Source organism: Fomitopsis serialis, assembly GCF_022376445.1.
Source record: "Fomitopsis serialis strain Sig1Antser10 chromosome Unknown B0H18scaffold_9, whole genome shotgun sequence".
Taxonomy (NCBI): domain Eukaryota; kingdom Fungi; phylum Basidiomycota; class Agaricomycetes; order Polyporales; family Fomitopsidaceae; genus Fomitopsis; species Fomitopsis serialis.
The window spans coordinates 312,570-333,620 of record NW_025954969.1 but is presented as its reverse complement, the minus strand read 5'-3'; the positions used below and the strand labels follow the sequence as shown (position 1 = coordinate 333,620).

The 21,051-nt window shown below is 55.3% G+C and overlaps 8 protein-coding genes across 8 annotated transcripts; 3 read left to right on the top strand and 5 right to left on the bottom strand.

The window, feature by feature from the left end:
- Window positions 1–779: 779 nt before the first annotated feature.
- On the bottom strand, window positions 780–3,855 carry B0H18DRAFT_984853 (uncharacterized protein). The gene is made up of 12 exons (XM_048044698.1): window positions 3,213–3,855; window positions 2,855–3,136; window positions 2,621–2,831; window positions 2,312–2,586; window positions 2,167–2,252; window positions 2,052–2,122; window positions 1,800–1,994; window positions 1,666–1,721; window positions 1,536–1,604; window positions 1,422–1,484; window positions 1,209–1,355; window positions 780–1,177 (listed from the first exon to the last, which is right to left on the bottom strand). The coding sequence occupies exons 1-12, from the start codon at window positions 3,642–3,644 to the stop codon at window positions 884–886; spliced, it is 2,181 nt and encodes a 726-aa protein (XP_047897597.1). The 5' UTR covers window positions 3,645–3,855; the 3' UTR covers window positions 780–883.
- Window positions 3,856–4,180: 325 nt separating this feature from the next.
- On the bottom strand, window positions 4,181–5,560 carry B0H18DRAFT_984848 (uncharacterized protein). The gene has a single exon (XM_048044697.1). It carries the CDS (start codon window positions 5,192–5,194, stop codon window positions 4,427–4,429), a length of 768 nt encoding a protein of 255 aa, XP_047897596.1. The 5' UTR covers window positions 5,195–5,560; the 3' UTR covers window positions 4,181–4,426.
- A 1,092-nt stretch (window positions 5,561–6,652) lies between these two features.
- Window positions 6,653–7,585, top strand: B0H18DRAFT_672789 (uncharacterized protein). The gene is made up of 3 exons (XM_048039096.1): window positions 6,653–7,200; window positions 7,249–7,329; window positions 7,386–7,585. The coding sequence occupies exons 1-3, from the start codon at window positions 6,831–6,833 to the stop codon at window positions 7,490–7,492; spliced, it is 558 nt and encodes a 185-aa protein (XP_047897595.1). The 5' UTR covers window positions 6,653–6,830; the 3' UTR covers window positions 7,493–7,585.
- Window positions 7,586–8,821, top strand: B0H18DRAFT_672790 (uncharacterized protein). Its single transcript, XM_048039097.1, has 2 exons — window positions 7,586–8,449; window positions 8,709–8,821. Exon 1 carries the CDS (start codon window positions 7,679–7,681, stop codon window positions 8,444–8,446), a length of 768 nt encoding a protein of 255 aa, XP_047897594.1. The 5' UTR covers window positions 7,586–7,678; the 3' UTR covers window positions 8,447–8,449; window positions 8,709–8,821.
- Window positions 8,311–9,466, bottom strand: B0H18DRAFT_984842 (uncharacterized protein). The gene is made up of 2 exons (XM_048044696.1): window positions 8,709–9,466; window positions 8,311–8,648 (listed from the first exon to the last, which is right to left on the bottom strand). Exons 1-2 carry the CDS (start codon window positions 9,279–9,281, stop codon window positions 8,535–8,537), a joined length of 687 nt encoding a protein of 228 aa, XP_047897593.1. The 5' UTR covers window positions 9,282–9,466; the 3' UTR covers window positions 8,311–8,534.
- Window positions 9,467–10,046: 580 nt separating this feature from the next.
- B0H18DRAFT_1102183 (uncharacterized protein) lies at window positions 10,047–11,180 on the bottom strand. The gene is made up of 5 exons (XM_048032542.1): window positions 10,717–11,180; window positions 10,504–10,596; window positions 10,418–10,452; window positions 10,229–10,321; window positions 10,047–10,175 (listed from the first exon to the last, which is right to left on the bottom strand). Exons 1-3 carry the CDS (start codon window positions 10,888–10,890, stop codon window positions 10,432–10,434), a joined length of 288 nt encoding a protein of 95 aa, XP_047897592.1. The 5' UTR covers window positions 10,891–11,180; the 3' UTR covers window positions 10,047–10,175; window positions 10,229–10,321; window positions 10,418–10,431.
- Window positions 11,181–11,730: 550 nt separating this feature from the next.
- Window positions 11,731–18,293, top strand: B0H18DRAFT_1115600 (multidrug resistance-associated ABC transporter; the record flags this gene model as incomplete). The annotated part of the gene is made up of 35 exons (XM_048033287.1): window positions 11,731–11,934; window positions 11,990–12,884; window positions 12,935–13,170; window positions 13,232–13,325; window positions 13,379–13,512; window positions 13,563–13,589; window positions 13,643–13,732; window positions 13,792–13,811; window positions 13,864–13,957; window positions 14,013–14,019; window positions 14,076–14,137; window positions 14,192–14,605; window positions 14,653–14,683; window positions 14,737–14,792; window positions 14,849–14,948; window positions 14,998–15,063; window positions 15,114–15,651; window positions 15,709–15,781; window positions 15,833–15,859; window positions 15,917–15,938; window positions 15,986–16,024; window positions 16,075–16,311; window positions 16,365–16,409; window positions 16,463–16,584; window positions 16,636–16,666; window positions 16,715–16,857; window positions 16,912–16,956; window positions 17,012–17,143; window positions 17,194–17,407; window positions 17,469–17,542; window positions 17,598–17,731; window positions 17,788–17,854; window positions 17,905–17,960; window positions 18,018–18,084; window positions 18,147–18,293. The coding sequence occupies 35 exons, from the start codon at window positions 11,731–11,733 to the stop codon at window positions 18,291–18,293; spliced, it is 4,743 nt and encodes a 1,580-aa protein (XP_047897591.1).
- A 1,412-nt stretch (window positions 18,294–19,705) lies between these two features.
- B0H18DRAFT_672554 (uncharacterized protein) lies at window positions 19,706–20,824 on the bottom strand. Its single transcript, XM_048039095.1, has 3 exons — window positions 20,793–20,824; window positions 20,469–20,735; window positions 19,706–20,025 (listed from the first exon to the last, which is right to left on the bottom strand). The coding sequence occupies exons 2-3, from the start codon at window positions 20,641–20,643 to the stop codon at window positions 19,889–19,891; spliced, it is 312 nt and encodes a 103-aa protein (XP_047897590.1). The 5' UTR covers window positions 20,644–20,735; window positions 20,793–20,824; the 3' UTR covers window positions 19,706–19,888.
- Between the last annotated feature and the right edge of the window lie 227 nt (window positions 20,825–21,051).

Genomic DNA, 21,051 nt, shown 5'->3' with positions numbered 1-21,051 from the left:
TTGCGTCCGGTCTCCTCGTCGGCGCGGTCCTCAGTATCCTCGTGCTGAGGCACATCTACCCAAACCGCTTTGGGAGCCGCACGCCCCCGGTGCGCGTGCGCAAGCAGCACGACGACTGGGAGAGCGTCCAAAATTATGGGACGTCCACGTTTGTGACGGAGGAAGGGGCACCAACGTACAATGGGAATCCTTGCTCGTACGTCGCCCTGCTGCTACCTCCATTCGATACGTACACCCGCGATGCGCCGGTGTGTGCCTTTCGTTCCCGTCGAACTGCGATTGATGATGCACTTCAATGTGTCAGCCATTAGCGGCAGCCTTCCTGCCCGAAACTTCAGACTCCCTGACGGAGCCGGCGGCCATGCTTCCCTCACCTACCACCCCCCGTCCCCATCCTTGGCCATGGGTCAACTGGCTGCTCCGCCTGTTCCGCAGTCCATCCCGCCAATCCGCACCAGGCGATTTGGAGCGAACCTTAGTTGCCGAGGACGAGCGGCCTTCGTTGGGACGATTGCAGATCGCGTCACTATCGCTATGCCGTCCGCGCGCGGATCATGGACGTGCCCGGAGAAGAAGCGCGAGATGACATTCTCCGACGTTGCAGAGGAGAGCGATCTCTGTATTGGGCTGGCGGAGGTGCCAGATGTTCCGCGATGTTTTGGGCAGGCTGTGGATGTAGAAACGGCGTAGAGATGAGCGGCGGCGATCAGGACACCTTAACGAGCTGGTATGACCGCACACAGATCTAGAGTGCTCATGTATATGACCGTAACACGGGAATAAAATGGTGCACGTGGATGAAAGATTGCGGGTATCGTAATGGCTGACGCTGCAGAGCTGCTAGCACCCAGTGCTCACAGGTAAGTATATCGTGCATCGTGTCTCAACTGGAAGGTGACCATAATCTTCCAAATACACTGCTCCTCCCAGGAGCGCCACCACCTCCCAAAAGCATACCCATGCCTTCCTGGATGGCCACACTCACCGGTCGGATTGGCGCCGAATCGAATACGTGCGGGCACGGCTGCGTCAGCGGCGGAGGGTTCAGGCGGGGATTCTCGAGCTCGCGCTCGTACATGGACGGCGGGTTCGGCCCGCGGCTGAGGGAGGCATAGGTGGGATCATCGAACGTTGCCCGCGCGTTACGCAGACGAGTTAGATCTGCTGACGTGTGAGACTCGGATGGGCCGAAGGTCAAAGGGAAGGACGCGCCTGTCGTACAGCGCGATCTCGCCGTCGAGGTGCTCCTTCGCGAGCGTCTGGAAGTCCTCGACCTTCTGCGTGTGGTATGTGTCCATCTCTGCCATCGTCGTGTTCAACACTGTCTCGCAGCGGGCTGCCATCTCTTCGTCTTCCTGTGATGCAGATGGACGGCGTCTCTCAGATCATTTCGTACGGAAAAGTCGAAGATGAACTATCACCTGCCCATCACGTATCGACTCTTGGTATCGCGACAGGGTCGACCGATGGGTGTCAATGACTGGCTGGAAGACATTGTCAGTTCGTGGGAGGAGCTAGATGCAGGGGCAGCTCACTGCATACACAGTGGCAGGATGAGCCACGCTCTTGAGTGCTTCGTGAGTTGCAAGCTGTTCCTGTCTTGCCTACCCAAAGAAACGATGCTTCAGCCCTCGCTTCGAAGATCAAGTAGTCGAGGGAACTGACATGATCATCGAATAAGTCAGCCACATTCATCATGGTCTCTGCCGTCCTCTGCACCGCTTTGTCAACCTAAGACAGTCTTCCTTCCGGTCAACTGCGTCGATACCCAGAAGACGATGAGGCACTCTCGCACGCACCTTCACAGTTCTCCCGCCAGCACCACGCGCCATCCGTGTTGACATGTCCTTTCGGTTTCCCTGCCCCGCCCTCGTCTTCATCGCCATTGTCGCCATTGGTATGAGGCGACGCAGGGTTAGCGGACGAAGACGCGAGCGGCTTGGCTGTGATCAATGACAAAAGGGAGTAGAAAGCAGGCGTTCGGCACTGGACATCTCTACGTCACGACATATCGATGAGGAGGGGTATAGAGTTAAGCACGGGGTGCTCACCGACCCGAGCCTCTCGAACCCTGCCGAATATGTTTCGCAGCCCTGCACACCCTTGCCACTGCCTTCGTGTGCTCACGAAGCGATCGATCGCGTCAGTCGCGTCGTCCGCGTCGACATTGAACGCTGGTGATAGACCTGCGCATAGAACGACGGTCCTTTGGGAGGCAGCGACAGATAGTGAGGAAGCTGCTTCTTCCACTCCTGTATCGTCGCGTAAAATATGATGAACAATGTCATAATGAAGCCATTGGCGTGCGTACCACATCACTTTCACAGCTCAAGAAGAACGTGAGCACCTCTGCATACCGAGCCACCGGATGCCTCACAACACGGTTAATGTAGCGCTCTAGGTCCCCTCGTCTTGCCTCGACGAATTCATCGTTGAACCGTCCAGCGTACTGTTTCTCCGGCAGCGGTGGAAGTGCGATTCCCGGCAATCGCCTCGTCAACGCCGTATGCAGCACAACAAAGTGCGAGAACCGTCGCTGCACGGTGATACTCGTTGGCTCCGTCGCCGAATTTGTTCCATCGTATCCTCGTCCTCGTCGGGGACGTAGTTGATGTGGAACGTAGATGCGAGTGGGACGTGTCTGGAGAGTCAAAAACGGACGTCAGTGTGTAGACCGTGTACGGTCCTGTGATGCCTGAGCTCCTCTTGCTCGGCGAGTGTACCAGGACGTGGAAGGGAGGTAGCTTGCTCTTCCAAGCCGGCCCCATCTCCACGAAGTGCTTCTCTGTCTCCCCACTACCGCCCAGAATACTTTCGCGCTTGCTCCCATCCTACTGATGCTTGCGGCCGAGACATCTCTGCTGTGACTCGCTGACGGTATCGGTTCTTCTTCTGCACTACCATGCAATACGAAGTCCTCTGCACCGCTGGTAACGAAACTTGAGAATCGGTTGAGAGAGCGACCGCCAAGGAGGCTGCGACGGAAGCTCGGGAACCACTCGCCGGTGGTTTGCGGGATGAGAGGTGTTGCAGAGGACGTACGCGTAGGCGAACCCCTGGGTGTGATAGAGGAGCCTGAGGCTTCGCGGCGGCTCTTCGTGCGAGTGTGCAAGGAAGGGATGATAACACCAGGGAGCTTGGCAAGTCGGCAGTAAACTAGCAGCAAGATATATTAGAGGGAAGCGAACAGACAAGGTGTGTGGATCATTCACGGTGTAGTACGACTGCGGCAGCAGCCCTATCTCACCCTCGTGCCCGTTCGCGTTCCTGCACTTTGCCAGCTTGACGAGACTCCATCCGTCCCCGACGTCTTCCTTCAGGACCTCCAACTCATCGCCGGCCTCCACGCACACCAACTCCCTGAACTCCGCCCTTCCCTCGAACGCGTAAAGTGCGCGTGCCGGACGGCCTTCAGCAGTGTCAAGATCGGGCTCGTCATCTCCCTCGTCGTCGGAAAGTATATTCGGGTCTTCCGCGCTGGCGCTGCTACTTTGCTTTGCAGCGTCGGACGCGGTCCATGCGGCAGAGCTATTGATACCAGAGTCGAACTCGAGCTCGACGTTTGTGTGCGGCCGAGACAAAGGCTGCAACGATGGCACAATCAAGGTTGGCTGATTCGTGGCTGGTGCATCCTGAGATATCATCGTAGTGCAAGGTGCTTGCAGGGGGACACTTCTCCTGACTATGTTTGATGACCAGGTTGTTGTCGACAGTTCCAGCGGAAGTAGTGGGCATGAGATATCGCAACGACGCTAGTTTCCAAACCCGCAGAGAGACACAGCCACACAGCCAAGTTCCCAAAAGCTGTACGTACAGGCGGCCTACTCGCCAGTACTTGGTAGGGCGGGAGAATCCCCGTTTAGGCAACCGTCGGGATTTAGCGCGCTGAAGACGCGTTTCAACCTGCCCTAAACGAGATTATAACTCTGGACCCAGTGGCCACCCCCAAGCCGCCCCAGCGTTGACCGCAATTCCTACCGCTTCGATGACTACATATAAATGATCAACCGAAAGTCCTGGCCCATATGTAGTACTGGCGCATAGTAATCTGTGCAGGTCGACGGCAATATCTAGCATTGGCGCCCCGGAAGTCCTCAACTTGAAAAATATCTCAACAGAAATTTCAAGCTCTCGATCGTCAGTGAGCCCTACAGTCTCCTGACGTGCTGCTGTCAGTGGTATCGTCCGTTTGGCGCGCCGTTAGACAGTTTACAATCTTATACAGAGTATTTCCCACCCAATAAGACTCACGTTTATCCTCTATGTAGACGAGACAAACAGAATGCGTTGTCTGCGCGATCTTTCCGCGCACTTTTATAGTCAATGGAAGACAGCAGTACGTTTCATTATAATAGGGAACATCAGCCTGAGTGTACGGGAACGCAAGATAGATATAAAACACAACAGAAACAAATCAAGGATCCTATCACGCCTCAAGCTTTGTGGCTTGCCACGGTAAATCAGCCACTCCAAGGTACAGCGGTAGAGGCTCCTCCTCCGTTTCCCCACCCTTACCCTTCTCGTCGGAGTACTGCGGCAGCTTTGGCGACGGCATGGCTATAGTGACCGCCACACGGAGTCGTCCATCTTCCCCAGCCTTTCGTCCTCCCCGACTCCCTCCACTCGAGTGCGAGGAGGAGGACAGCATACTGACAGGACGACTGGTAGCAGGGGTTCCAGGATACGAGGACAGGTTCGCAGCGACCGCCTGTTCGACGTCGTAGACATCTTGGGGTATGTACTTCACCGACAGCGGCTGGTAAACATTTTTTGTAAGCCCGGTGATCGGTTGGATCGCGTCGCAACGTGAGTAGCGTACCTTGATGTCGTTCCACCTAGCATTGACCGGGTAGACAGCAGGAGGAGTCTCGATCTGCACCTCAAACAGCTGCGGCTTTTCCGCGACAGTCGGAAGCGTCGCGGCGAATCCCTGCCTCGAACGCGCACCGCGAAGGGCCCGCACGATCCAACGGACGAGGAGGGCAGCGAAGAGGACGAGCACGATCGTGACACAGACAGGAATGACGACCCTGGTAACGATGTTGCTTGCCCCACGTCCTCCCGACGAAGACGAGCTCGAGCCCGAGGATGAGCTGTCGGGATGTGATGCTGGGCCACCAACGACGTTCCCCCCTTGGCCGTCTGACTGCACCTGGTCCAGGCCTCTCGGTGCCATAAAGCGAACGGATGACATAATGTAAGTCTGAAGAAATGCAGCCGTGGGTCAGCGCACTGTGCAACGCACTGGTGGTCACTGCTCACCTGAGTGGTCGGTTTATGTTGCTCGAGCTGAGCGTTTACCGACACGGGAGCGATGATCATCGGTGCGGTAATTTTCTCGAGTATGCTAAAGTCGCAAGGAACAATTGATTCATCGGCGAGGGGGAGGGTGTGCGGTTGCTGTGGGCAGAGGGCTGGAGGAGGAATGATGAGGCCAATAGCAGGGTTAAGGGCAAGAATTGTTGTCGAGTTGTCCTAGTACGTTGACGAAGGGATGGTCGACTGGGGAAGCGACGCATCCCCCGCTCAGTATTTAAACCAGCTGTGACTCCGAGTCGGGCGCGTGGCTGGCGTGGTTCTGCAACATGGCCCTTCGCGAACAAGGTTGCATGGTGCTGGACCAATCGCTGAGCGCGATCGACGGAGTAGCCGGTGCTGATGACAGCTGCGAGTCACAGATCCGACAACTTGTGTCTGCCTGCTGTGCAATTAACTGTGATCGAGTCATCAGCGGTTCCGCAGTGAGAGATTGACGCCTCCAAGTCCGAGACGTTCGGTGGCTATTTGTATGTATGGACAGACTTAGATGATCAAATAGCAGTGCCTGCGGTGTACTCCTGTCAGAATAGCGATGTCGATTCGTGTCCATCGGTACTATATCCTACTACACCCTGTGCACCCATGTTGAGAACCAACTTCCTGGATGGGACGTGGGGCGTTTCATACACAGCTTCTACAAACCTTACAAGCATCAAATCCCGATGCGTCATGCACATCACTGGTGGCTTACCTGCGACTTGCGCGTACAGTGCGCTGCGCTGGCGTTCCGGTCTGTCGCAGAATCGTTTCTGCTGGGGCGCAGCCTTCGGAGTTACCGTCCTAGGTGACAGTCTTCCGCGCCGGCCGGGCTCTAGAGCGCTAAGTAGTAGTCCCGCGGTCTTTGCGCAGCTCCAAAGACGGGCTTGCGCGGTTATATGTGAATACAGGACTTGGCATGCACCCCGGCCCAAGGGCCTCGGCCTCTGAATTAAGGGTCGGATCCTGGGTCCTTATTTGAAGGTCCAGCATCGCTTGTCAGTGTAGTTGCCAGCGACGCTCGGTGGCACTAGTACGGTACAGTACTTATGACTGTCGTCGGTCAACTTGAATGCCAGTGTCGATCATTCTCATGATCTCAATATGTAGGATTTCAATCGTCTGGACCGAGAATCATTTGATGTCGCAACTTCTTAACCGGGATTCTAATGCCCGGGCATTCCCATGAGCATTGCCATGTGACTGCATTCCCCGATGTGGGAATAGATTAGATAGGAATGTCAATCGCATGAGCGTCCGACCATATCGTCAGCTCCCCGATCATTGCACTGGCCGCGGCTCATTACAATGAAATCTTATCATCGGATGCTGATCGAAATGCAATTACAATCGTCGACTCGGATGCGTTCGCACCGCAGCGCTCGCGCCTTGCTCCCTGCGCGCGCTCTCTCTCTTTCTCTGTACGCGGCCTCCACTCTCTCTCGACGTACTGCCGACGATGTCCGCCCTAGCTTGTTGCACGAACAACGAGTCCGGTCCGTTCGAACACACTAGCAGTTCACCAGCTTCAAGCAATGGAGCGCCGGAAGACGACGGCAGGAGCCATGCGTCCTCCACTTCCTCGTTTCGACACAACAACGGGTCCACCTAGACTCGAGCAGAACTTGGAGGGCCTGCGCTTTGAGTCTCCGGCATGGGCTGCTCAAACCCTTCCTTCAAGTTCGTCACCGCCAGCACAGAAAGCGCCGTCGCCGCCTCAACTCGTAATGCCTGCCAGCCCAGCTCCGAGCTCGACCGGACTCGATGTTACGTCACCCCCGACTATCGATGCGCCTGCTGGCGATGTTATGCCAGCGCACCCGCAGCTTCACATTGTGCCCGCGACGCCTGTCAGCGGAGGTGCCGATGGGCGGCAACCGTCCCTATCCCAAAATGTACCCTCGGGTGAGTGTGTTACATGTTCATGCCGGGACGCTTGTTCATGTTTCGTAGATGGTCAACACGGGCTGACGTCCTCAGATCCGGAAAACTGGGATGCGCATGCGCAGTTGTCGCAATCCATCCAGGACCAAGGTATGTTGCCCTCAGTTGCACAATCATGCGTTGTCTGACGGGACATAAAATGATAGTGGGTACATCGGGAATGTGCTATGGCGATGAGACGTCGGGTGATTCGTTACAAGCCCAACAAATATTTATCGGCGCAAGCGCCACAATGGTCGCGAAGCCTGTCTGATACATCGCTCCGACCTCCTACCTGGGATACCGTGCCCATGCTGGGTGGCCATCATCAAGGGGCCGGCATGAGCGCTGATGACAGTTTGTAGCGTTCTCACGACGGCAGACGGCCTGCGTCCGCGGGGACTGTCAATATGAATGATGTCCTCCCCGGTCCCTCCTCTTCTAAGCAGCTGTTTCAACAATGCCCCTCCCTCAGGCTCAGGACCCAGCCACTTCGCCACTGTCCCTCATCCGCCGGTCTCGTCCAGAGTACATTCGTTTACAGCCAAACATCTCCACACAGTTCAACTTCGGCTCCTTTCGCAACGACTACCTCTCGCCCGACATCGCCGCATCCAACCTACGCTGTACGAAGTCCGACGGCAGAGGCCATTGTGTTGTGCGCTCCGAGGACTACGGCTATGGTCACCAGAGCACCTTCCTCAACCTGAACGATATGTTGGTCCCTCCGCCATCCATCACTCAGCAGGAGTTCCTTCGGAACACGGCTACTTGCCAGTTCCTCCATTCCGCTGAGCCCGTCGCGTCAATATGTGGCCATCATCGCCGCGCGTCTTCTGGGTCACGGGAGCACCCTGGCATGGGGAGTATCTCCGGATGGAGCAGTGGCGCGAGCAGCGCGTGCGCGAACCCATACCTGTCGCCGTCGGCTAGCCCGCGACCTGGGTACAGGCTGTTACCGGACATGGGCGGTATGCCCGTGAACGTCAGCATGACCGCCATCATGCACCGCACGCCGTCGAGGATGATGATGACCACAGATATGACTATGGACGGCGGCATGGGCTCGATGTCGATGGACACGAACAGCGTGCCCGTGCACATCGCGAAGGTGAATGTGACGGCGCCGAGTACCGCGGATGCGAGCCAGAAGCGGAGGAAGCAGCCGGCGAACTTTGTGTGTCCCGTCCCAGGGTGCGGAAGCACATTCACGCGGCACTCAATCTGAAGGGTGAGTCCTGTCGTCAAGTTGATCGTCATCCACCCTGCTTGTCACAAAGACACAAGCACAAGGCTTGCGTTACATATGGTTGCGGCTACATACTACCGTCGCTCCATCGCACCCTGCCCTTTGGCGACGTTATTGATGCGCGGACTTCGTCGCATGGCCAACTGGACTCAGACATTTCTAGTCTCAGTGTCACGGCTTGGTGTGTTTGTCAATATCTCGTGTCATGTGTACATCATTGATACTCACTCGAACTTCGCAGGCAGCCTGAGCCCAGTGTAACGTGCTGTGTGCTAGGCATATTGCTTGAGTAGTACGTCCGCAAGAGACGGCGACTCGGATGTACTAATTGATCTCGGAGTACAACACCGTCAAGCACTAACGCGGCCTTGTCACGGTGTAGCAACTCGCCGAGGGACATGGGCTGTGGCTCATTGATAAGGTTCATTTCCGCCTCTCGAACGCGCGTCACGCGCACATCGAGCTGAAGATGGAGTGCGGTGTTGCACCTGGCAAGGGTATGATGTGCTCCATTGTGCAACTCGTCGTGAACACGGTGTTGCACCGCCGAGACACGTTCCGACCGTGGTCCGGGAGGCGGGCCGCGGGCACGGTGCGCGCGCTGTACGCGCACACCCGGTGGCCGTGCAGTCATTGGTTTGCAGGTTGGAAAGACAACGAACTGTACATTATCATCTGTCTCTCCCATGCACACACTTGTAGTTCTTAGTGCTGTCGTAGTCGTCGGGATCACGGTGGTTGCGACGTCGGCGAACGAGGTATAAGGTGAGTCTCCGACCTGCCAGCAGCTCCACCGAGCGATGTAGTGGTTCATGTACTAGGTCGTGCCACCCACGAGTCGTGAGCGATCCTTCATGGGTCGAAGCCGCAGATGACGTGTCGACGTCGTAGATACTCATGTACTCACTGATTCGATAAGAATGCATTGCTATCCGAGTCGCTCATGAATTACCTGCCGCGCCCGGTCACTTACTTCATCATTTAAAGTCAATATCAGAGTAGACAATAGTATAAGGGGACAGTCAAAAGGTCGAGATATTCTGTTAAAGTTAATACCCAGTATGCCCGTATAGGCCAGCGGTATGCACGTCGTTACAATGATCTCTACGTATGCTCTCTCCATGTCGCGCGTTTGAATCCTTTTCTGACCATTCCAATTAATAGGCGCCCATTCCAATGCCCGCCGTCGTTCACAACCATCTCAGTGATAGCATAGTAAGTAGTATAATCTGATCAGCATAAGAGCGGAGCACGATAATGATCCTTGGCAGTTAAACTAATGTCCATAATTGGATAGACTTGCCGTTGCAATAAAGTGTAGCCGCTGACTTTTATTGCATTCGTTGCTGTCACATTCCAATGCATTACAATCTCAGTGGTTACAATTTACAGCTCCGACATTGGCATGTCATTGGCATCTCAGTGATCACGCATCACAATGTCATTGCAATAATCTGGGGTTGAACGCGATGCAATGCAATGTCACGGGCGCTTAAACGCAATGAAATGCATTACAATGAATTACAATGCGCGTAAGAAAGTTGCGACAGACCCTAGTAGTCGTCAGCAGTACATAGGCCGCTTGTGCAGACTGAGACTCATCATGTCGACAATCATTTCCTGGTAGCTGAGCTACCACCATGAGGGACCAGGGCCCAGGGAGCCAGGTACAAAATTGAATAACGGGGTCACGGTCGTCTCGCCCGATCTAAGTCATGATGAGCGGTCTGGCCCACACTCAGAGAGCGACGTAGTTGCAACCAAACCGCAGTTGTATAAGAGAGTTTCGGATTTGTGGTTTCAAGACGACAATCGTTTTCTGAATGCGCGGATAATGCGGCAACGGGACATGTACTGGTACAAATGCAAATACATCAGATCCATATGTGGAAAGACCGACCGGACAGCGCGATGGCGAGAAACACAACGTGCTGGCAAAGCACCACTTACAACCGTAGAGTGTCTCAAGCTTCACCACGTTCAATCTAGAAAGAAATGTATGAGAAAGAGGTCTGCGAGATCACCTGCCGACGCACCTGGGCCAGCTCACGCTTCGCGCGCCTCACCTCTTCCATGAGCGCAGCGACGTGCCTGTCGAGCATCTCAACGTACGGCTTCATCGACGGTTTCTGCCAATCTGTGGGTAGCCATCAAGCACAGTCCGACCAGCCCGCAGCTCATCAATATCCCGAAGTGATATTCCGCAGTGTCGCCGCCAGCTCGTCGAGCTCGCGAAGCAGCTGACTCACGTGGGCACGCGCGCGCTCGGGCCTGAAGCTGTCTATCGCGCTTGGGTCGACGGGAACGCAAATTCGGCCTGTCTTGGGGTGCACACAGAAGGTTGCCTTGAGCAAGTGTTTGCGGTGCTTCGAGACTTCAGCATTAAGGCGTAGATAGGTATACTGTAGCACGATCTCTTGCATTGCGGCTTTCAAGCTTTCCTAGTATCTGTTTTTTTTTTCAGAAAGCACCGTGCAGCGAAAGGAAAAGAGTAACTCGTTTTCCCTTTCCCTTTTTCCGCCCTTGCCTCTTTCTTGGGGTCATCACATTTCGCTTCTGACGAGAGTACTTGCCCGCCGTTGCTCATCGCCAGGGATAGAGCCGCTTGTAAGAAGCGAGCATCATCTCCGGAGACACGTCTTCCTGAGCCATAGCCCAAGTAATGGGCACAGACGGTCAAGTATCGCCCGAGAGGAATTTGCGGTGAGTGAGCTGCAACAAGTTGAACTTGAACGACTACACTGATTGAACTTGAAAATCAGTCACGGTCGCACGCGTCTTGTCACGTTTGAACGCGTCCTGTCACACTGAGTGACGACTCATGTCATGCACGTGCCTTGTGCCGCCCTCCGAGCCAGTCTTACTTGAGTCTTACTAGCCAGAGCGCTCAGCGCTCAGAGTCAGAGTCCCGCCGCCATTTCTGAAGTTTGATTCTGCAAGCTCTTTGAATTTGTAGTGGAAGGATATAGAGATTCGGCACCCTGAACGGTCAATGCTCACGTTGAACGGCGAGGTGGGTCTTTCAGAATCGATTGCATCTTTTGCAACACCGTGACGCTTATCTAGCTGGTTGCCCATGTAGTACGCGCGCCCATTGATCGCTTTTCATCTCATTGACTCGATCAAACCCAGACTACGGAGCCGACAGACTCTAGGCGGCTGGGAAATCCATTCAGTCCGAGTCAGTTATTTGCATAGCCAATACATAGGAGGAGCAAGCTCAATTGGCGCTGCAAGTATTCTGCGCTCGAACGCCCACCACCATGCCGCAATACCAGCTCGAGGTCGCGGTCGTGCTCGCGGTCAGCGCAGCATGCAGTCTGACGGTCTTTTTGCTTTCGCAACCGAGGGAAGGGAAGATCCATCTCAGCGTCGAGGAAGAATCGGAGCAGGACCCGTTCGATGTGACGAAGCCAGAGGATCTCGTGGATGGGACACCGGTCTACGGAGACGAGTTCTGGCACACAGTGCGTCGTAGAGATGTCATTGTCAAGGCATATCGGGACTCATGTCATGCGCTAGATGCGACTGAGGAAGTTGTTCTTCTCGTTCATCCTCGCAGCCATATTGATGGTCCAATGCGTTAGCCTCGGCTGGGCGGCCATTGAGGACGAGCGGACGAGCATCGCGGTGCACACATTGCACATCGTCTTCGCACTCTACACGCTCGTAGTGGCGGCGCGCTCGGTGGGCCAAGAGGACAACGAGCACGCTGAGTCCATGATACACCTGTCTGCCCTGACGTTCGTTGCGTCTGCCTTCCTGTTCACCACATCCATCCTGCCGTCCACCGAGCTGGTCGACATCAGCCTATACGTCTCCTCCAGCGTCCCGCTTGGCCTGTTCTACGCAACCCTCGCACTGTACATCGCCTCGCTCGTCCTGGTCGCGACCACCCCATGCGGACCACCGCTGCACTTCCCACCCGAGCAGATCTACTCGGACAAGGTTACCGCGAAGATGACGAACAAAAGCGAGGACAACGTGTGCGGGACCGCGGGGGCGTCGGTATGGGACACACTGCTGTTCTCATACACGACCAAGGTTGTTATGCTCGGGAACACGGCGGAGAGCCTGGAGACGGGCGACCTGCCGATCGTGCCTGCGGACATGCGCGCGACGACGATCTTCCGGAACATGCGCGGCGCGATAAAGCAATACCACCTGCGTGTGCGCTCGTGGCGCCCTCGCCCGGGCACGGGTTGGGAGCTGGGATATCGTCTGCTGCGGGTCAACCTATGGGATGTCACGACGACCGTTATTGTCGCGATGTTGGTCGCGGGTCTGTTCTACACGCCGCACTACTTCCTGCAGCGCGTCGTGCGCTATCTCGAGATGGATCCCGAGAGGAAGGACCGGAGTTGGGGATGGGCATACTGCTGCGGGTTGTTCTTCGCGAACGCTCTCACTCAGCTTAGTGAGTAAATTGGATGGACATGTCTATATCATGTTCTGACCTAGGCTCAGTTATGGGTCAACTGTTGTCTTTGACTATGATGACGCTGCAGGTCAGGTTCAAAATTCAGCTGAACTCGATCCTCTACGCAAAAACGCTTGTGCGGAAGGACATCGCCTCATCTGCTGGCCCCGCTTCCGCGGAGAACGGTGCCGACGCCAGTGCAAGTACCGAAAACGGGGAGTCGAAGAGCGACGAAGACGAGTTCTCGAGCAAGGCACAGATCATGACCCTGATGACGACGGATGTAGACCGCGTCAGCGAGGTCGCACGGCAGTTGTTTACGCTGTTTGGCATGTAGCTTCAAGTTGGCTCTCGATATGGACGGGGAGATGACCGTGCGTGCTTCAGATTCTCCCATTGAGCTCATCATTGGCACAATATTCTTGTACAGCTTGCTTGGTATGCACACCTGTCGTCATGAAGTACGTGTTCTGCTAATGGTCTGCCTTTAGGTGTCTCTTGTTTCATCGGACTTGCGGTGGCATGCTTGTTGCTCCCCCTCAACCACTTCGCGAGCAAGGTCGTCGTCTCGGCACAGGATAGCTTGATGAAGGCGCGTGATGAGCGTGTTTCTTTGATGAACGAGGTTCGTATCGGTGCACCGTGTACGATTAACCTGCTCACTCGAGCGTGTAGATCCTTGGTGGTATCCGTATGCTCAAGGTAGGATTGACCTTTCGTCTGCATCCCTCGAGTATTGACGAATATCATATCAGTTTATGGCATGGGAGCGCAGCTTCGAGGCACGAGTCATGAAGGTTCGGGCGAAGGAGCTGAAGTACCAGAAGCTCAACTACCATATCGAGGTACGTGACGTCTGCTTGTGGCGATCGTGATCGGTTCTGATTCGTCCGGCGTCCGGTAGGTTATCTTCAACGCCATATGGTATGGCTCTGCGGGTAGGGTTTGAGGTGTGTGGGCTAACGGCTTGGTTCAGGGGTGCTTCTCCGATTATTGTCGCGCTGGTGTCTTTCTGGCACTTCGCCGTCGTTCGTGGACAAGTTCTGACGCCTTCCATCGCGTTCACTTCTGTAAGTACTTTCTGTGATCAATGGTAGTGCAAACTCTGATCATTAGGCACTGCAGATTAGCGGTAAGTCCATCAGACAACGGAAGGGTACGGGCATGAACTCATCCGCCCATGCTCAGTCTTCAACGAGCTGAAGTTCGCACTGAATGCACTTCCGGAGACGTTCATCAACATGCTTCAGGTGGGTATTCCCGTGGCGAATACATGCAATCAAGTTATTGACTCTTTTCGACAGTCTATGGTGTCCATGCGTCGTATTGAGAAATATCTGCACGGCGCCGAGGTAGCAGTCGTCGAACTCCTGAGCCAGCAGTCGCAAGCTATCACGTTGCAAAACGCGACGATTACTTGGCCGCAGGACCGTGTACGCGGCGCCAGCGCTACCCCCTCTGCTGCGTCGACCCCCAAGCAGAAATTCGTGCTCCTCGATCTGAGCATCGACTTCCCTGTGGGTGAGCTCTCGTTGATTTGTGGTAAGCTCGGAAGTGGCAAGTCTTTGCTCTTGCTTGCGCTCCTTGGTGAAGCGGATGTGCTCGCCGGTCAGTTGACTTGTCCGCGCTCGCCGCCTGATGCGATCGCATCATTTGCGGGCAAGACTGTGCCTGAGGAGGAGTGGGTCGTTCAGGGCGTCTGTGCTTACGTTCCTCAGGTATGTTCGTAGGCTCGATCGGAGGCTCGAATCTCATCTCCTAACAGAGCGCTTGGCTTCGTAACGCTTCAATCAGAGGTAGCTACTCTTCGTTACGTCGGTTTTTCGCATACATGCTCATTGTTCTGCAGAGAACATCCTATTTGATCTTCCGTATGTTGAAGAGCGCTATCAGCGGACTCTTGAGGTACGGTTCACCCATCACCCATTATATCGTTACCGTCTCTGAAAGGGTCGGCGTAGGTCTGCGCTCTAGTCAGCGACTTCAAGATCCTCGAGGACGGAGACATGTCGGAGATCGGTGAACGTGGTGTAAACCTGTCTGGTGGCCAGAAAGCTCGAGGTGGGTTCATCCGATTCGACGTCAGATGACGCCTCTGACATGCATGCAGTGTCTCTTGCACGTGCGGTGTACTCGCGTGCTTCGGTCCTTCTGCTGGATGATGTTCTCTCTGCGGGTGAGTTCCCAATGGACACCATGGTACCTATTACTGACCCGATCCCCTAGTCGACGCCCATACTGCCCATCACCTCTACAACGAATGTCTACAAGGTGACCTGATGCGCGGTCGTACTTTGATACTGGTGTCACACCATGTACAGCTTTGTGCACCGGGTGCAAGCTACATTGTTGCTCTCGACAATGGCCGAGTCGCTTTCCAGGGCGATCGGGACACGTTCCGGTCGTCTGGTGTGCTGAACACGCTCGTCCAATCCGGGGCTGCTGATGCAAATGATGACAAAGAAGAGACGACAGTAGCAGACGTAGAGGAGCTAGTCATCGAGAAGGAGTCATCCGACGAGAGCGGAGGGCACTCCTTGGAGAATACCTCTACTGCCGCTACCTCTGAGACTGAGGTAAAGCCAGAGGAACGGAAGGCACCGCGCAAGCTCATCGAGGAGGAAAAGCGTGCTGTCGGTCGCATTGGCAAGGATATCTGGATGACGTACATCGACGCTTGCGGTGGTTATCTGTACTGGATCATGTTTGGCGTGGCACTACTGCTCGCAGCACTCAGTCCCGTTGCTGAAAATGGTTGGCTACGGTGCGTGATACAGTATTAATGACAGTGGGACTTTCGTCAACCTGAGCTCTCACACAGTATCTGGACGGGCTCGGCGCTTGAAACGGACGAACCAAGACCTCCATCCTTCTACATTGCTATCTATGCGGCAGTACGTCTAGGGTGCACGTTCAGCTTGATTAGTTCTGACATGTTCTTTCAGATCACAGGAGCTGGTATTTTATCTCAGGTTAATCGCCCTATCCGTTTATGATTTTAACACGTTGTTCAAGGCGTTATCCTTCAGACTATCCGCTGGGTCGTTATTTGTGAGCCTGCTATCTTTGCGGCATGTTCCGATGCTAACTTCGTACAGATCACGGTGGTATCCATGCGTCAACTGTTCTCTATCAGCGTGGGCTTCTTATACACCATGCGCTGGTCTACGTCTTAACGATTTGCTAGGACTTCTTGAGGGTGTTCTCTTCGCCAACATCCGGTTTCACGACACAATCTCTCGCGGTCGACTGCTGAACCGCTTTGGAAAGGACTTTGAAGGTGTGGATAGCAGCCTCCCCGACAACTTCGGACGCAGCGTTGCCTACACCTTGTCTGCCACCACGGCGTTCCTTACGATCACGTACATCGGAGGGTTTCCTTTCCTGTTGGCGGCTTTCATCTTCGGAAGTCTGTACTACAGCGGTGAGTCACTTCATTTCAATGTAGCCATGCCGCATACTCAAGGAGAAGCGCAGTTGGCAAGGTTTACGGACAAGCGTCTCGGGACATGCGGCGACTTGGTATGTATGCGCAACACTGTCGGCAATCAAGCTCATGTTTTCTCGACTCGCAGACTCTGTTACTCGTTCGCCTCTGTACTCCATCTACGGCGAGACCATTGCGGGCGTGACGGTCCTCCGAGCCTTCGGCGCTTCCACGAAGTTTATGAGAGACATGCTACGATGTGTTGACACTGTTCGTCTTCGCATTGTACTTTGCCGTTGTCGGCTAACTCATCGCTACTAGAACGCCAACCCGTACTATTGGATGTGGGGTGGTACGTCAATCGTCATACCGTGACTAGCCTATTCTCATGATCTGACAGTGAACCGATGGCTGTCTGTCCGTTTCGACCTTTTGTCCAGCGCTGTCATCGGAGTGACTGCCTTTGTGTGCGTCCTGACGCCCGGTATCACGGCATCGCTGGCCGGGATGGCCCTTGCGTTCTCCTCGACCATCTTGAACGACGTGAGTGACAATGCTCGCTTTCACCCATTCGAGATGAACCAATGCACTTCGTAGCTCCTCTTCCTCGTACGGCGATTCGTCGGGCTCGAGCAATCTATGGTAAGTTTGCTACAATACATTGTTGAGTTCGCGTTGATATTAATTGGGGACACAGGTTGCTGTAGAGCGTATCAAGGAGTTTTCCGAGCTCCCGCGCGAGCCTCCTGAATTCATTGAGCCACGTCCTCCTGCCTCCTGGCCCGAGAAAGGCGCCATCAACTGCGAGAACCTCGTCATCCGCTATGCAGTATGTCCTACCTTTCATCTAACTTGCCGGTGTTACTCATTCGCGCGCAGCCCGACCTTCCGGATGTGTTGCACAACCTGAACTTCACGATCGCGCCCGGAGAGAAGATCGGCGTGCTCGGGCGGACGGGATCCGGCAAGAGCACGCTCGCGCTCTCGTTCTTCCGCTTCGTGGAGCCCGTCGAGGGCCGCATCCTTGTGGATGGTTTGGACATCGCGGACATGGGTTTAACGGATCTGAGGAGCAAGCTGACGATCATCCCGCGTCAGCCTCTCCTGTTGTATGAGAGTTGTGGAGTGCTTGGTAACTGATCACGGATTTACAGAGGACCCGACGATCTTGAGCGGGACGCTGAGGTCGACACTGGATGTCTTCAATGAGTACGAGGATGCCGAGATCGTGAGCATCGCGGTGTTGCGTCTCAGTCCTTGAACTGACGCACTACGTTTCGCAGTACGAGGCACTTCGTCGCGTGCACCTCATCCCAGCAAGCAATGTCCCGTCCGAAGATTCCGAGACGATCAACGCGAATGTTTTCCGCAATCTCGACTCGTCCGTCTCGGAAGGCGGCGACAACTTCTCCACTGGGTTTGCACGAACTCCTACATCGTCGTATCCCACTCTGGCTGATCATAGCATCGCAGTGAGAAGCAACTGCTCTGCATGGCTCGTGCCATCCTCAAGCGCTCCAGGGTACTGCTGATGGACGAGGTAAGCTGTTTGCTGATCTGCGTGATTTCTCTGGCTCATATTTCGTTTAGGCTACCGCGAGCGTAGACTACGCTACCGATGAACTGATTGGGAAGACTATAAGACAGTAAGTGATCGCCCTCTGAACAGAAGTCCACTTTTCACCGTCCACCTGTACCCGCAGGGAGTTCGCAGAGAGCACGCTCCTCACGATCGCACATCGGTTACGTACCGTGATAGACTACGACAGGGTACGTGCCCTCCCTCCCTCATTTTTCGCGCAACGTCCTAACACGAGATATCGATACCGCAGGTCATGCTCCTCGAGCAGGGCCGAATCGCCGAGTTTGATAAGCCCGCGGTGCTGCTGGCAAACCCGTCGTCAAAATTCCACAGCCTCTGCAAGGCCACGGGGAAGAGCGAGTTCGCGATGTTGAAAAAGCTGGCGGGCGTACAATAGAATAGAGTCGGCGCACGTCGATAGGGCTTGCTGTACTGATTAGGGGAAGCGAACTAATACATATCATGATTGTCTCCGTGCTTTGTGCGACGCTAGTACAATACGTGAGGACTGATGCATACAGTGTATGTGCCATGCAATGCATCCTTGTGGTCAGCAACGGGGTGGAAATCCTCCCTGAAACGACTAAGTACGGACCCCAGTGCAATACATCTATGTCGTGAAGGATAAGACAGGGCTCACGCACAACCATCCAGCTTGCGTGACATTGGCGCGCTAAGCTAATGGAGGCTTCGATCAGCCGTTTTAAAAAGATTCTTTCGCATAGTAATCTGCGGAATCGTAATGCGGACAAAACTGTGCGAGCAGATTTGCAGCCATCGTAAACACGAAGTTTCCTATAGGTTTACGAGTGTAAGAGCAATAGCCGCTCAGCTGCCTGTTTGAGTGCGATACCTGCCTCGTATGGCTACTCCGAAGCCCGGTCACAGGTGTCACGCTGGATGGTTGTGCGTGAGCCCTGTCTTACATACATCAGCCTCCAGCCTCACCTCCGTGCAGCCGTTCGGCGACGCTTACTTACATGACAGCGTGAAAGGCAACGCTAGCGGCAGCTTCAAGCTCCAAGTTACAATCTACAGCGCCTTCATTGTACGGAGTCTGGGTCATGATACAATACAGATACACGATACATTCCTGTTCCGACCCGTCCGATATTCGCGTCCACGCCGACCAGCGCATCACCAGCACGGGTGCAAGAAGACCGTGCCGAAAGCAGGAGGCTCACCGCTCGCAGTCCGCGAAGCCGATGCCGCCGTAGCCCGCCCAGAACGGCTTGTAGATACGGATAGAGCCCTCCTTCTCGATATCGAACAGTTGCTGGACCTCCTCCGGCGACAGGTCAACGATCTGCATGTTTTCGATGATCCGCGCGGGCGTGACCGACTTCGGGATGGCTGCATACGACGTCAACATTATACCAGCACCAACATGGGAGTGGTTGAAAGCGTCGCCTACGTACTGTTCACGCCAGGGCGGTTCGCGTGGAAGGAGATGAGGATGTTCTGCGGCGTCACGCCGTGCTTCGCCGCGATCTCCTGCACGACGAGGTTGTCGGTGAGGGGCACGTCGTCCCCCCAAGTGGGGAATACGCCGTGACCGCGACGCCCTTCTCCTTGCACAGTTCCACAAGCTCTTCCTGCGCCAGGCTCGGGTGGCTCTCGAGCTGATTCACCGCTGGCACGACGGACGCGACCTTCAAGAGCTCTTCGAGGAACGGCGCGCTGACGTTGCTCACGCCGATCGCGCGCACCTTGTCCGGGTGCGCCTCGAACACGGCTTCCATGCCCTTCCACGTGTCGAGCCAGGTCAGCGTGCGGTCGGGCTTGCCGGCCTTCATCGGGCACGGCCAGTGCATCAGCCAGAGGTCGAGGTACGGCGTCTCGAGCGCGGCCAGCGACTTGTGCAGGGCTGCGAGCGGGTCGGCGTGATCGGGGTTGTTGAGCTTGGTCGTGAGGAATATCTCCTCGCGCGGCACACCAGAGCGCTTGATGCCCTCGCCGACCTGCCTCTCGTTCGCTGGGCCGGGAGTAACGTCAGGCGAGGGGACGAGAGGATACAAGCAGGACGAGCGCACAGTATGCTTGCGCGGTGTCAAGGAGCCTGTAGCCGTGCTTGAGTGCAACCTCAACAGCCTGCTCTACGGTGCCTGGGCCTCCAGGATTCCACGTGCCTATAGTGAGAACTACCCATCAGTATGTACCTCAAAACTTCAGTATGTAACGGCATGAACTCGGAAAGGCAGTATTCGGTGCACGATGGTATCCTCATCTCGCACTGTATCCGGTCAGTCATGTCTCTGAGCGCGACTCGAGGTGACCTTCTACCGCTCCCAATGACTGAGACACTTTGCCAGCTGGTCCGGCGCATGTCCCTACGACATGCCTATGCACGCTGACCTGTGCGTGAGCGGAACCTGGGACAACAGCACCTAACAACACTGCGATGTCGACAGCATATTCAGTTCAGGTTCCCACATTTGCCGTGTTGAGGCTACCAAAGTACCTGTACTAGCTGCTTGCGCTTTTCCCTTCGAAGAGCGGAAGACTCGGGACGAGGTACGCGCCGCGTCTACATCTCGTTCGGGCCTGACCTGAGAGGCTGAGACCCACGTACCGAGACCAAGGGTGGGCAACCGAGCGCCGGTGTTCAAGGTGACATACTTCGAAGCAGGCATTGTGCGGACGAGCAAGTGCCGGACGTAGATGGCCCTGAGCGGGGAAAGTAGACGGGAGTGGCAATCAGGGCTTTCGTCTAGATGGACGAGATGTATGGGGAGATTCCCCTTCATTCCTCGCGGGGGGTAGCACCTAGCCGTTCGAGTCAATGGCCGCTGACGATGGCAGTGATTCCCGACCAACCGGGGGAGGGAGGGCTTTGTCACTGCACAAAAGTGGCTCATTATTAAGATTGTTCGTCAGCATCCGCAGCGTCTCGCACCTTCTCTCGAGTTATCGTGACGTCGATTGAAGGCCTAAAAACACTCGAAGTCTTGAACCATGTCGTGATCTTGATAGGCTCTATACGAATCTTGGGCACTGCCAACGCCCGTGAGCGGAAGCGCATACCTGTTCACGGCCGCACTGTCTCTCGTCGTAACGAGGTCCCCTGTATGAGCTGCTTGCTCAGTCGAGGAGTCGGGTGTTAGATACGAGCCGCGAAACGCCGTGTTCTCGAATGGAGCAACATGGACAAATGA

Bases quoted from the DNA above. Each gene is read 5' to 3' on its own strand.
- B0H18DRAFT_984853 (XM_048044698.1), bottom strand. From the start codon at position 3,644: ATGATATCTCAGGATGCACCAGCCACGAATCAGCCAACCTTGATTGTG. The intron at 1,605-1,665 runs GTCAGTTCCCTC...TTCTTTGGGTAG, and splicing joins CTGACTTATTCGATGATCAT to GCAAGACAGGAACAGCTTGC. The intron at 1,178-1,208 runs GTCCTTCCCTTT...GGCCCATCCGAG, and splicing joins TCGCGCTGTACGACAGGCGC to TCTCACACGTCAGCAGATCT.
- B0H18DRAFT_984848 (XM_048044697.1), bottom strand. From the start codon at position 5,194: ATGTCATCCGTTCGCTTTATGGCACCGAGAGGCCTGGACCAGGTGCAG.
- B0H18DRAFT_672789 (XM_048039096.1), top strand. From the start codon at position 6,831: ATGGAGCGCCGGAAGACGACGGCAGGAGCCATGCGTCCTCCACTTCCT. The intron at 7,201-7,248 runs GTGAGTGTGTTA...CATGTTTCGTAG, and splicing joins ATCCCAAAATGTACCCTCGG to ATGGTCAACACGGGCTGACG. The intron at 7,330-7,385 runs GTATGTTGCCCT...ATAAAATGATAG, and splicing joins GCAATCCATCCAGGACCAAG to TGGGTACATCGGGAATGTGC.
- B0H18DRAFT_672790 (XM_048039097.1), top strand. From the start codon at position 7,679: ATGCCCCTCCCTCAGGCTCAGGACCCAGCCACTTCGCCACTGTCCCTC.
- B0H18DRAFT_984842 (XM_048044696.1), bottom strand. From the start codon at position 9,281: ATGAACCACTACATCGCTCGGTGGAGCTGCTGGCAGGTCGGAGACTCA. The intron at 8,649-8,708 runs CTGCGAAGTTCG...TGACAAACACAC, and splicing joins TTACACTGGGCTCAGGCTGC to CAAGCCGTGACACTGAGACT.
- B0H18DRAFT_1102183 (XM_048032542.1), bottom strand. From the start codon at position 10,890: ATGCAAGAGATCGTGCTACAGTATACCTATCTACGCCTTAATGCTGAA. The intron at 10,597-10,716 runs GTGAGTCAGCTG...ACAGATTGGCAG, and splicing joins CCGAGCGCGCGCGTGCCCAC to AAACCGTCGATGAAGCCGTA. The intron at 10,453-10,503 runs GTGCGTCGGCAG...ATTTCTTTCTAG, and splicing joins CGAAGCGTGAGCTGGCCCAG to ATTGAACGTGGTGAAGCTTG.
- B0H18DRAFT_672554 (XM_048039095.1), bottom strand. From the start codon at position 20,643: ATGAAGGGGAATCTCCCCATACATCTCGTCCATCTAGACGAAAGCCCT. The intron at 20,026-20,468 runs GTACGTGGGTCT...TTCTCACTATAG, and splicing joins GTTGCCCACCCTTGGTCTCG to GCACGTGGAATCCTGGAGGC.